We start from the raw sequence: 14,509 nt of genomic DNA on the forward strand, positions 1-14,509 counted from the left end.
CAGTCAGACTGGAGAAATCCCTTAGTCACTTTTCAGGTCTAGAACTGCACTCACCTCCATGTCAGAATAATTACCATTTAAGATTTAAAGGGCAGCATTACACACCAGGGCAAAGGTACACAGGGTTAGGAAGCTGGTTTGATAGCAACAACAGTATAATCTCTGAAAGGCCTAGTATGGAAAGTACATATGGTGGCTACTCTAGTGGCAACCCCAAGTTCACTCTACTCGGGACTGGCCGCCTTCAGACTGTTCCTGCACTTAAGATGCTTTGGCACTCCCCTATTTCTTAGGAATTCTAAGAAATAGTTTTCCTGACAGCCAGTAAACAGGCATCATTTGTAATGTAGTTTAATGATGATCAACACATGGAAAAGGATTTTAAATGTGATAAATGCAAAAAATGAGAGAAGCACGCAAGCCTGTGTGCTCATGAGGTGTCAATGGGAAGAGGTCTAAGAAGTTCAAAAACAAGCAACCAAATCGATGTGAAAGGTTGTGACTGTAGTAGAGACTCAAAACCCACCTGTAAGATAATTGGACAGCCTGTAAGATAATTGGACAGACCCTCTCAGAATGGCCACCCAGGAAGGATGCTAAGTCCAGCAGCGGCATGGCACTGATGAACCACATTAACTGTCCTCTAGTTCTTTCATAGGCTTTCCCCTTTCTATTATGTTTTTTTATGTGTTTGACCTCAGTAAGTATCTCAGATTTGCATATTTTCATTTGTATATTTAAGACTGTTCGGGACATGAAAATCAAGATTAAAAACCCTTCAGGAACAGTAACAGGAATAATGGCTCTCTGAAAGGATGGGGGTGGGGAAGAAGAGGAAGGGAGAGCCCATAGTACTGAAGATTGTATAATTCCACTCGATGGGGCTGAGTAACAGAATTGTATGTGAATGGATGTATTGGATTGTGTAAGATATAGAAAATTAAAAAAAGAATAAGGGTTCCTAGGGGGTATGGTGGGAGAGGGAAGGGACAAGGGGGAAGCTGTTATCAAAAAAGAAAATGTTTTGAGACTAATTGTGGTAGCAATTTTATATTACTGCTTGATGTGATTTAGCTATGGAATGGTACGATATCTGTAAGAGTTCCCAATAAAATGATTATTTTTTTAAAAACAGCTATAATCCAGCAAACAAAGAAATTATTTTTTAAAATTACAACATCAAGTAACACATTCTTGCTCCATATAATTAAATCAAATGCTATTAGAACAGTAGCAGAATACAGGAATGGGACTACTTAATTCAGAAAGTGACTACAAAGTTGAAATATTTATGTCCAGAGTTCAATTTTTTCAAACATATTTATTCAATATCTACTATATGCAAGGTACTTCAATTCATCTTTCCAACCATTTATATCCCCCTTTTTGCTCTTTCAGTTCTAATATTTAAGTTAATTTCCCACCGCCTCCCTTCTTGGGCCTATTCCTTTACTCTTTGATTCCTCTGCAGCTGCACTTAGGAAGGTGCCTCCTGGAAAAAGGGAACATAGCCTGGGGTTAACACAGCATAGTGCTTTGCTTTCAAACATACCCATTTTATTTATGCCTACATATTAGTTTCATGATGAATTAAAGTAAAATCCTACAACTCAACTAATCTGAGACAGAAAGCTTTCATTTATTAGAAGAGTATTAAAACCACAATGCTTTCTTTGAAACCAAACAGGTTCAAAGATTTTAAAAAGCTCCTCTCATATGAGGAAGGGGAAATAGATATGTGAGGAATCGCTGAAACCGTGGTGGGGAATGAGCATGATAGTGGAACAAGAGAAAGGTGAAGGGAAATAGAGGAAAGAGCTGGGAGGCAAAGGGCATTTAGAGAGGTCTAAAGACATGTACATATGCAAATATATTTATATATGAGAATGGGGAAACAGATCTGTGTGCATATATTTATAGGTTTAGTATTAAGGTAACAGAAGGACATTGGGCCGATTACAAAGATCTACATATAACCTCCTCCATGGGGGAAGGACAACATGGAAGTGGGTGAAGGGAGTGGGTAAGATGTGACAAAATAATAATAATTATAAATTATCAAGGGTTCATGAGGGAGGGGGAGCAGGGAGGGAAAGGAAAAAATGAGGACCTGATACCAAGGGCTCAAGCAGAAAGCAAATGTTTTGAGAATGATGATGAAAACAAATGTACAAATGTGCTTGACACAAAGGATGTATGTATGGATTGTGATCAGAGTTGTATGAGCCCCCAATAAAATGATTTTTTTAAAGTTCCTCTCAGTACCTCGTGAAAGTCATCTACTCCTGAATAAATATTAGGGCCTTTATTGGATCTTCCCCCACGGTCTTTGCGTTTGATTTTCTTCTGCAGACCACGTCCTCGACCAACGTAACTTTTAATCCTGGGTTCTAGACCTAGAAAAGTTAAAACACATTTAACATAGTTTTAAAAAAATACATTTCAGTCTATTCGCTTACAAGAAACAGTGTATTTTATATAGTCAAGGATGTACAGTGTACATCCACCCGCCCCACCAAGGGCTGCTGAGTAAAGACTACACTGGCTAGCTGCAAGGCTGGCAGTTCAAGACCCCCAGTCACTTTGTGGGAGAAAAAAGAGGCTATCTGCTCCCATAAATATGTAGTCTTGGAAACCCTGTAGAGGGCTGATATGGGTTGGAATTGACTCAATAGCAGTGGCTTTGAGTTAGGGTTAGATTCATTGGGAAAGAAGTAATCTTTTTATTTTACTTACTAGGTTATTATTTTTGTCCCTGTTTGTTAAGGGATGACATATATATGCAAATCTAGTTTTATTGTTTTCAATCTTCCTCATAATACGATCACTAATAAGGTCCCAATGGTTTACTGTTGTTAAATGAATTAAATATTTTTATTTCTAAGGAAGACCTTATCGCTCTTATCCTCATGGCTATCAAGTTGATTATGACTCATAGTGACCCTAAGGACACAGAACTGCCCTGTGGGCGTCTGACTCTGTACATCCTTATGGGAGTACAAAGCATCTTTCTCCCACAGACCAGCTGGTGGTTTTGACATTAAAAGTAGTAATGGTTAATTTGTAGCAAACTCAGTTTCTATGTAACTTTAAAATGGAGCTTCAAAAAGTTCATGGAAAAATGGAATTGACAGATAAGGGAAAATATATTAACATTTAGCTTTAAAGAACTTTGTATTTCTAAATATCTAAAATGATACTAATTGATAAAAATTATGTAAAGTTACCAGATAATTGTTTTTTGTTTTACCCAAGTTGTATTAATCTAGTAAATTTTCTAATGCCCTTAAAACATAAAAGTTAACACAAAAGTTTCTTGGATTATATTATGATGTAAGAAAAACTAAATATCCAATGTGCTCCTTACTTTGAAAGCTGTGTATAAAAATCAATCTACTTAGAATGTATAAACCGCTTAGTATTATAATAACTTCAAAATGTTCATGGACAAATTCCACTCTTTTTATTCCAGTTTCTCTTGAACTTTGTGAAGCCCCCCTCATACAAGGAGAAGTGTTTTGGGGAAATACCAAACAGACCAGACCTGCTGCTGGTCAGTCGATTCTGACTCAGAACAACTTTATAGAACAAAGCGGGTTTCCAAGGCCGTCAATCTTTATTGAAAGTGACTGCCACATCCTTTTCCTGTGGGCTGAATGGTGGGTCTGAGCGCTAACCCTTTAGTTAGCAGGTAAGTGCTTCCCCACTGTGCCACCAGGTTGCCTTCTGGGGAAGACAGGAATGAGTACAGCCTCTCAAAATCAGAGTGAGAGACTTTCACACATTCATTTGATAGGGTTCATGATTAGGATCTTATACCACTATATCCTCTGACTGATCAAGAACTTTCCTGGATCATGTTTGTTATTTTTTTATAATGAATTTTTTATTGTGAATGAAGTGTAGGCCAGGCAGAACATGTCCCCCCCACCAGAATATGTTTTTATTAAATAAAAATATTCCTGATAGCATTCTTCAAATGAATTAAGTTTTTAATTCAGCATGAGCCATTCAAACATCTAGAACAGCAGTTCTCAACCTGTGGGTTGCAACCTTTTTGGGGGGCAAATGACCCTTTCACAGGGTTCATCTGAGACCACTGGAAAACATATTTCTGATGGTCTTAGGAACCGAGAAACAGCTCCTCTGTCTGTCTGCAGGTTGGTCTGCCCACATGCAGATATGTCCACATACGAGTACCTGGCAGGAAAACTATTACCCATGCTACACCATGCTTCAAGCCAAAATTTCATTTATTTGTATTTAGAAATAAATATTTCACAATATGATGACATGTTGTTTTTGTGATTAATCACTATGCTTTAATTATGTTCAATTGGTAGCAATGAAAATATATCCTGCATAGAAGATAGTTACATTACGATTCATAACAGTAGCAAAATTACAGTTATGAAGTAGCAACGAAAATAATTTTATGGTTTGGGGTCACCACAACATGAGGAACTATATTAAAGGGTTACAGCATTAGGAAGGCTGAGAACCACTGATCTAGAACAACATGGGCATCACTGAAGACCTTGTTAGAAAGGCAAACTGTGGGGTCCACCTTAATCAGAGTCAGACACTCTGGGCATGTCCAGCCAGCGTTGTCTTAGAAAGCTCTGCAGATTTCCATGCACTCTGTAGTTAGAGCCAGTAGTCTAGAAGAATTACTTGGATGGCTTATGTACAACTACCTGAAGACAAATATCAGGAGCTCTGGCGGTGTAGAGGTCACGAGTTGGGCTGCTATCCCCATGGTCAGCAGTTGGGTTTTCTACTACTGTAAATAGTCTCAGACACCCACAGAGGGTTGCTATGTGGCAGCACTGACTTGATGCAGTCAGTTTGGTTTGGGGCCTACATAAGCTTCCAAACCAAGCCATCTGTCATCAGTCAATTGCAACTCAGAGTAACACTGCATAGTGTTTCCAAGGCTGCACACCACCTTCAGGAGAGCAGACAGCCCAACATTCCAACATTTACCCAACCAGGGCTCCTGAGCTACTGTAAAAGAAGACTCTTTGAATCAGAAAGAGTATGAAGAAACATGATAGCAAAATTATCAACAAAGGCAACTGACAGAAAGGGGCAATTTGCTATATATAATTTGCTATTTATAGCAAATATAATGAATATTTTTTAATTGTTTCAAAGTAATTAAAAAATTTTATTATATCACTTTTTCACCTCAAACAGTAAACCTCTGTGTTGGGAGGATTTAGAGATACTCGGATTTACACACATTGGTGAGGGTATTGTAAGCTGGAATATCATCTTTGTGTAAATCAACTTGGTATATGGATAAAAAAAATTACATGTGTAACTATACCTTTCGATCCACCAATTCTACTTTTCAGAAATTACTTTGAAAAAAAAATTTGCCAAAATGTCTTCTGTGATATTTATAAAGAGTTTACTGAAACCCTTTTTGGTTTACAAACTAAACAAATTGAAGGTAACGTAAATGTGAAATGATTATAACCAACAAACCATACACTTGTTAAAACACATTATGGTATATGTTATTTAATCTAATACAATGAAGATATTAAAAATTATTCATTAACTTAAAAATAACAGATATAATTCACAATTAAGAGAAAAGTAAGTTGTACCATTATATGCAGTTTGGGGTTCAAAATAATGATTAGAAAATTTCTAATTTCTAAAAGAATATGAACCAAACATAGTGATAGCAATTATTTCTGCCATCATTGGAATTCCAATTATCTTTGTTTTAAGCTTGATTTTTACTATTGGCCCCTCCTCAGTTTTCCATATTAACCACATATTACTTTCAAAATTCAAGGGAAAAACAAATGGCGAAATAAAATGTGATACACAATTCCTTAAGGAACAAAGAAGAGCTTAGAAGGGTAAACCTCAGGTGAGAAGGGTGAGCACGTCCTCTCTACAAATGGACTGGTCTCAGACTCCACATCTGGACTCAAGGACAGTGATTACTACAGTGTAAGTCAGAGGAATTTTGTTAAGAAATAAAATCCTAAAAACAGTTTACTCAAGCTTAGTTATTTAATTAACAATAACTAAATGACAATTACATTAAGAGTGTCGCGACCCATTACTTCACCTCAAAGAGTAGAGAGAAGGGAAAAACATGACAGTTTGATACACTTTTAAAATATAAGTATCAAGGGGAGGGTACTGTTTATATCTCCACAGGGAAAGAGGGACCAGACTTTAACCCAGTACTCCAAGATGCGAATGCAACATGCCGGCATGGAGTAGGGAACCAGTGGAGAAGTCTGGGGGGCTGGCTCCTATCCCAAATACTACGTGGACACCTGCCCCTCCCCACAGAAGAATTTATTTCAAAGGACGGCATTGAATCTGCAGCTCCGGGAGAGGGACATGTCTGATCAGAGCACACGGGAGCAGATGAAAGGAGGAGTAGGAGAGAGTGGAGCACATCCTGGCCCACCAGCCCCTGAAGACGATGTTTCCGATTAGAGCAGCCAGTCCACAGAAAGGACCACATGGCCAGACATGACGTCCCTCACTAACCCATCGCCCTACAGGGGGCAAAACAGGAGACACAATGTGGGAATTGCACCCGATCAGATCCCGCAACACCGAGGTAAAACACTAAGGGGTGCAACAGAACAGCAAGGCAACGGAGCAGCGAGGTCCCCAGGGAATGCTGAAGGTGAACTTTGGGGCCAGGGCGTGGTGCCCCAACAGACTGGACTGGAAAACATTCCTAAAGGCCAACAAACAGTCCTTGAACTAACTACAAGCTTTTCTTTCTCGTTGTGTTTTGTTTGCTTTTTTGTCATTGGTTTGTTATTTGTTGTTGTTTTCTTATATATTGTTGCTTGATTTTAATCTGTCTTGTGTTTGTACATGTTATTATCTCCACAGGTCTGTCTACATAAGATAGGATGGATGAACAATCTGAAGGAGAAAACAACGGGATCGACAGTTCCACGGGGTCATGGGAGAGGGGGAGGTGCGGGGAAAGGTAGTGGTGTTGTTAAACCCAGGGACAAGGGAACAAGAAGTGATCCAAATCGGTGGTGAGGAGGGTGTAGGAGGCCTGGTAGGGCATGATCAAGGGTAATGTAACCAAGAGAAACTACTGAAACCCAAATGAAGACTGAGCATGATAGCAGGACAAGAGGAAAGTCAAAGGAAATAGAGGAAAGAGCTAGGAGGCAAAGAGCATGTACATATGCAAATATATAAGATGATGGGGAAATAGATCTATGTACCTTTATTTGTAGGTTTAGTATTAAGGTAGCAGGAGGACATTTGGCCTCCACTCAAGTACTCCCTCAATGTAAGAATACTTTCTTTGATTAAATTGGCATTCTGGGATGCTCACCTTCCCAACAATCGCTGAAGACACCACAAAGAGGGTGAACAAGCAAATGTGGTGGGTGCCCGGCTATCAAAAGAGATAGCGTGTGGGGTCTTAAAGGCTTGAAGGTACACAAGCGTCCATCTAGCTCAGAAGCAACAAAGCCCACATGGAAGCACACCAGCCTGTATGATCATGAGGTGTTGAAGGGATCAGCTATCAGGCATCATCGTAACAAAAAAATCATAGCATAGTGAATGAGAGGAGAAGTGCAGAGTGGAGACCCAAAGTCCATATGTCGGCCACTGGACGTCCCCTTACAGTAGGGTCTCAGGGAGGAGACAAGCCAGTCAGGGTGTGACGTAGCAATGATGAAACATACAACTTTCCTTTAGTTCCTAAAAGCTTCCTCCTCCCCCACTATCATGATCCCAATCCTACCTTGCAAATCTGGCTAGACCAGAGGATGTACACTGGTTCAGATAGGAACTGGAGACACAGGGAATCCAGAGCGGATGATCCCTACAGGACCAGTGGTGAGAGTCGCACTACCGGGAGGGTGGAGGGACGGTGTGTTGGAAAGGGGGAACCGATTACAAGGATCTACCTGTGACCTCCTCCCTGGGGGACAGACAACAGAAGAGTAGGTGAAGGGAGACATTGTTTAGGGCAAGTTATGACAAAAAAATAATTTATAAATTATCAAGGGTTCATGAGGGAGGGGACAGCCGGGAGGGAAGGGAAAAAATGAAGAGCTGATGCCAGGGCCTTAAGTGGCGAGCAAATGTTTTGAGAATGATGAGGGCAATGAATGTACAGATGTGCTTTACACAATTGATGTACGTATGGATAGTGATTAGAGTTGTATGAGCCCCTAATAAAATGACTTAAAAAAACAAACAAACAGGGATCAATAATTGATCCAAAATTAGTAGCAAGGAGGGTGTGAGTGGCCTGGTAGGGATTCAGCAAGGGCAAGGTAACAGAGAAATTACTGAAACCCACATGAAGGCTGAACATGATAGTGGGACAAGAGGAAAGTAAAAGGAACTAGAGGAAAGAACTAGGTGACAAAGGGTACATATAACTTTCCTCTAGTTCTTAAATGCTTCCTCCCTCCCCTCCCACCCCCACTATCATGATCCCAATTCCACCTTACAAATCTGGCTAGACCAGAAGATGTACATAGGTACAGAGAGCAACTGGAAACACAGGGAATCCAGGACAGATGACTCCTTCAGGACCAGTGCTGAGAGTGGCGATGCCGGGAGGGTGGAGGGAATGTGGGGTGGAAAGGGGGAACTGATTACAAGAATCTACGTACAGCCTCCTCCCTGGGGGATGGACAGCAGAGAAGAGAGTGAGGGGAGACGTCGGACAGTGTAATATATGACAAAATAATAATTTATGAATGATGAAGGGTTCATGAGGGGTGGGAGTGGAGAGGGAGGGGGAAACGAGCAGCAGATATTAAGGGCTCAAGTGGAAGGCAAATGTTTTGGGAATGATGATGGCAACAAATGTACATATGTTCTTGACACAATGGATGTATGCATAGATTATGATAAGAATTGTATAAGCCCACAATAAAATGATTAAAACAAACAAATAAACAAAAAAACAAACAAAAATATTAGTATCTTTTTCTAATTAAAGTATTAGGCCAAAATGCAGATCAATATATTTGTAGACTTTTATCCTCAAGAACTGGACATGGTCTATAAAAAACAAACAAAAATTCAGGTACAACAAAAGAAGCTGATCTTGAGAATGGGCAAGTCAAGTGTCTAAAGCTTTACTTGATCACTAACTGTTTTGGATAAAGAGTTAATAAATTGTTACTCTCATACTGACCTTGCTGGGGTGCTTTCATTCTCTTTTCCCCTGGAGCTTTAGAAAATGATGCTCCCACAGCAGAATTGGAGGTTTCTTTGGCTTGTCTATACTGCTTCAGTTGCTTGACAAAATCTCCCTCTGTTTCCTGGCTGTAGTTACCACAGTTGTCATCGCTGTAGGTACTGTATTCATCATATTCCTTATTTTTAAATTTTTTGTTATGTGGATCTTTGGGGGACGTCATGTACCCTCCTGATATATGGCCACGCTAAGTGAAAATGGACAATGAGGATTAGAATCTTTCACACATTCAATACAAGTTATCTTTCTTCCCAGAACCCTGGGAGGAAGAAGAGTGAACAGATAGTTATTTGTTCTGCCTCCTCATTAGTATTTATCTACAACACTATTAAAACTTGCCTCTGACACTAATAAACATTTTAATGTTCATGCTTTAGTGTTTTCACAGTATCTATATTTTCATGATACATAAGAATACTTAAAAATTCACATCATACAGGAACTCCTTCTTTTCAGTAATAAAAAGGTTCTTCTGACAATAAGACCAAGAATAGTTATGGGGAGTACTGGGTTGAAAGCCATGCACAGTCTCCTAACTTAGTGGTGCAGCGACTACACGTTGGGCTACTAACTGCAAGGTCAGCAGTGACAAGCCATCATGCGCTCTGAGGGAGAAAGATGAGGCTTTTTACTCTCCTAAAGGGGCACACAGTCTCAGAAACTCACAGGGGCAGGTCTAACCTCTCCTATATGGTCGCTAGGAGTCAGCGTTGGCTCAATGGCAGAATGTTTTGTTCTTGTTTAAATGTATGGAAAATTTTATTAAAAGGAAATGTTTACACTTGAAGTCTAACAGAAAAAGTAGCTCCTTTTCTATAGTTGAAAAAAAAAACCCTGATAAATAAATTAACAAAACCCAACGCCATCGATTCTGAATCAGCAACCCACAGGACAGGGAATGCTCCATGGGATTTCCAAAACTGTCAATCTCTACAGGACCACACAATCTCATTCTTCTACTGTGGGGTAGTTAGTGACTTTGGACCATTGACCACGCAGACAGCAGCCAGAATGTTTAACTAACTATACTGCCATTTCTCCGGAACTTGCCCATTAGTAACTGTTGATAACTAGATAAATAATTGTATTGCTCCTTTTCAAAACCAAATGAAAACAAAGAATATTCTTTAGACCTGGAAGTTTATTTAATAATAGTATTCAAGTACATCTTTAGTCATTAAAAAATTTTCATTAGTTCCACATGTCTTATGTCAGTTAAGAAGAAACTGCACATGCGTACAACCTGAGGGCCTGACAATGCCAAGACTATGACTTACTTTGACTTGGTGCATTTTAAATGTGACAGAATAACACTACCTGGGGGAAAAGACTTGTATGTTTAATTCAGAAAACCATTATGATCTTTACTCATCATAAAACAGATGGAAAATAAATGAAGAAAATCAATTAGCCTATCAATTTTAAACTGTAAAGGCACTGTCTCTTTTCTGACTTGTTTTAAGAACTTTTATTAAAAGCTTTAAAATTCTTTGTCTGTCTCTCTCACTGTCAAGTCAGTTGTGGCTCATGGTGCCCCTCTATGATAGAGCAGAACTGCCTGTGTCTGTTTCTGAGGCTGTACATCTTTAAGCGAGCAGAAAGTCTCATCTTTCCCCCACGGAGATGTTTTACATGCTCATCACTGAAATAACAAAATGCACTCATCAGCAAGGGTTTAGTAAGTGTTTTTTTTTTCAAACCTGACTAGGAGGACATAAAGGAAATTTTAAAAAGATTAATTCTGTCCAAATGTATAATTTATTTGTCTTTTCAGTAATTACTAAGTTCTATGTGCTACTAGAATATCTATGGGGACAGATGGTTTCTGTAAAACAGAAACTGAATCCATGATAATCAAGGGAAAAGAGTCCATTAGAAAGAAGAAAGAAGACAAGGGAAATTACGTAACGTCCTCTCATTTAACTACAGGCTATGACTTCAATATTCAATCTGGAATGATGCATGTTAGTTATATAACAGATACCTGTTATCCAACATAATGGAATTTTAAAATGTACTTGGGGTATTTTCTAATCCTCAGAGTCAACTCTAAAATACATGTGGAAGATATGCTACTGAATTTTCTCTCATCACAATGTAGACAGACTAAGTAGTTCAGACCTACCCCTAAAACAACAGGAAAAGTAGGAACCTGGGTGGTGTAGTGGTTACGCATTGGGCTGTGATCCACATGGTCTGCAGTTTGAAACCACCAGCAGCTCTGAGGGAGAAAGAATGGGCTCTCTACTCCCATAATCAGTGACAGTTTCAGAAACCTGTAGGGGGGGGTCACTATGAGTCAGCACTTACTTGATGGTTGTGAGTTTGGTTTAGTTTAAGACATACCAGAGAAGACAAATTAGTGATGGGTACTGAAAAAGGAGCACTAAAGAATCAATTGAACTGGATACCCCCTTACAGAAGGGTTGTGGGGAGGAGATGAGTCAGTCAGGGTGCAGTGTAGCACCAATGAAACATACAACTTTCCTCTAGTTCTTGAATGCTTCTTCCCCACCCCCCATCATGATCTCAGTTCTACCTTGCAAATCTGGCTAGACCAGAGGATGTACACTGGTACAGACAGGAACTGGAAACACAGGGAATCCAGGAGGGATGATCACCTCAGGGCCAGTGGTGAGAGTGGGGATACTGGGAGGGTGGAGGGAAAGAAGGGTGGAAAGGGGGAACCGATTACAAAGGTCTACATATAACCTCCTCCCTGGCGGACGGATGACAGAAAAGTGGGTGAAGGGAGACGTCGGACAGTGTAAGATATGGCAAAATAATAATTTATAATTATCAAGGGTTCATGGGAGGGGGGAACGGAGAGGGAGGGGAAAAATGAGGAGCTGACACCAGGGGCTTAAGTAGAGAGCAAATGTTATGAGAATGATGAGGGCAACGAACGTACAAATGTGCTTTATACAACTGATGTATGTATGGATTGTGATGAGTTGTATGAGCCCCCAATAAAATGATTAAAAACAAACAAAAAAGCATCAGTTGAAAAGCTGACTAGCACTTCTGACTCTCCCTCTACACACACACAAAAAAAAGAGTCCAACGTCTAGTGAGAATAGAAGTTGACAATGTGGGTGGAATTTCAAAGCATGAATCAAGGGCTGCAGCCCTATTTTAGATGCAAAAATTTTAGGAAAGGCCCAGAAGTCTCATATTCTGAAATTGTAATAAATTTAGTTCCCAGAAACCTGGCAAAAAGTGAAAATCCTCTCATGAAGAAAAAAAGTCATCCTAAGTCTCAAATTATTTTGAAAAATGCCATACACTCATTCCTCACTTATTGACTACCTTGTTGTCTGACACTCTGAATTTACGACCACAGTAAAAAATACCTATTACCCAAGTATTTTGCATATTTATGACATAAATCTGGCAGTAACAAATAGCAAGGAGCAAGGCAGGCGTACTGCATGGCTGAGATGCTTAAAGTTAGGTGTTCACTTGACTGGACCATGATTCTCAGTGATTTGGCAGTGTAATGATACAATCTGACATCTATGTAGTGATGTAGTTATTCTCCATTTTGTGATATGATGTGGTCATCCTCCATTTCCACATAATGCTTTTGCATAACAACCTTGTCTTTGGAAGCTAATCATGTTGGTAACTGAGCATTGCATTTCAATGCAACACTCACTGCGTACATCTGCAGACACACTCAGGCTTAAGACATGAGGTGAAAAAGACTATAAATGAAAAGAAAAAGAAAGAATCAAAGACTGATGACCAGATTGAGACTCAGATTAAAGGAAAGAATGAAGAACACTGAAAATGAATGTAGACCATTCTTTCTCCCTTTGGCAATTTCTTTAACTGGTTTTCTTAAAATAAAAGAGTAACACTGAATCTGGTGATATACTTGTATAGCAGCCAATGTTAAGATGACAATAAGTAACTGCATAATGCTGAAAGAATATTAGACATTTACAACAAATATACTATTGTTTATGCATGCAAATTAGCCTTGTCCTTCAGAAGAGTCACAACTGAAGGTTGTGTATTTATTACAATAATGCTTATGGGACACTGAGGAATGGGAAGAGAGTCTATGCGGACGAATTCTTTATTCTCATATTTAAGAAGCCTGGGAGGTCAGGGTTCTGGGTGGAGGGAGACCTACACACTTGTGAGTTAGAGATGATTAATCCCCACAATATCCTCACACAACAGTGCTACCTTAAAGTTGCCTCTTAAGGAAATGGTTGGTGACCATCAGGCAGGCAGCTTTAGTGCTGTTCTCCTGCTTTGGGGACAGTCCCTCACTCCCCTTACCTGCCCCTAGGTCTGGTTACTCCTCCAATGAGCTCAGGGGCCTTAGAGTAAAGGTACTTTCCACTTTGTTATGTAGGTATTACTTGCAAGTAAGGGGGCTTCCATGCTCTGAGACTATATAAATTGATGTGAGAACACATTTTCTCACTCTCTCCCGACCTAGCTCCTGATACCGTGGAAGAGGTGAGCACCTCAATACTTTTGTCTGCCTCTTAATTTCTTCCCTTCAATTATATAATCATCCCTTACGACCCATCTGCATGTGGGCTGGATCCCACAATGCTGCCCCTGTTTTAAATATTTTTTACTTCCTTCTTGGGATTTCTTACAGTAACTGCTATGAATCAGGAGCTTATAAATCTCATTACTTGATATTTTAAAATGTCCTCTTGTGTGAAATAGAAATGTCCATCATGAGCATCTTTTTATACACTGGAAGAGTCCACAAATAACTTCTATTTCTAAAAAAAAAAAATCCAACTGAAATTTGGGCCCCAAATTAATCATTGACGAATTCAATGGATTTAAAACAGTTCTAATGAATAATTATAAAAATGTTCTGAGTATAGCAGTACTCAAGGACGTCATATTGAATATAGATACATTCGAATGTTCACCTAACTTAATATAATTACTAATGAGAATATCATTCCTTCTCAAATTTTAAAGAGACATTTTTATAACGACTTATATTTTCAGTATTCACTTACTGAACAACTTCAAGCAAGTCAGAATTTAGAATTAACTCTAACTAGCACAGTGAAATATATTTAAGAAAGACAGAAAGTATGCTATGTTTTAAAATTAATTTTCAAAATACCTGAAATAATTGTTACACTTATAGAGGTAAATATCACCTAAATATCTTCAAATTTTAATACTATATCTCATTCCCTAATAGTTCTAGATTAAATAGTATTGTTATATAGTCTTTATCTTTAAAGACTTAAAGTTTCTAGCATATGTCTTATAAAA

At 39.0% G+C, this 14,509-nt stretch overlaps 1 protein-coding gene across 1 annotated transcript in view; it reads right to left on the bottom strand.

Annotated features, from left to right (window-relative positions):
- The window catches only part of ZC3H6 (zinc finger CCCH-type containing 6), a 75,321-nt gene that overhangs the window by 28,812 nt on the left and 32,000 nt on the right, over window positions 1-14,509 (bottom strand). Inside the window, exons 4-5 of the mRNA XM_075563133.1 lie at window positions 9,179-9,428; window positions 2,266-2,396 (exon numbers count right to left, since the gene is read on the bottom strand). Coding sequence (XP_075419248.1) covers window positions 2,266-2,396; window positions 9,179-9,428 — 381 coding nt within the window. The remainder of the gene's footprint in view (window positions 1-2,265; window positions 2,397-9,178; window positions 9,429-14,509) is intronic.

Source organism: Tenrec ecaudatus, chromosome 11 (genome assembly GCF_050624435.1).
Source record: "Tenrec ecaudatus isolate mTenEca1 chromosome 11, mTenEca1.hap1, whole genome shotgun sequence".
In the NCBI taxonomy this organism is placed as follows: Eukaryota; Metazoa; Chordata; class Mammalia; order Afrosoricida; family Tenrecidae; genus Tenrec; species Tenrec ecaudatus.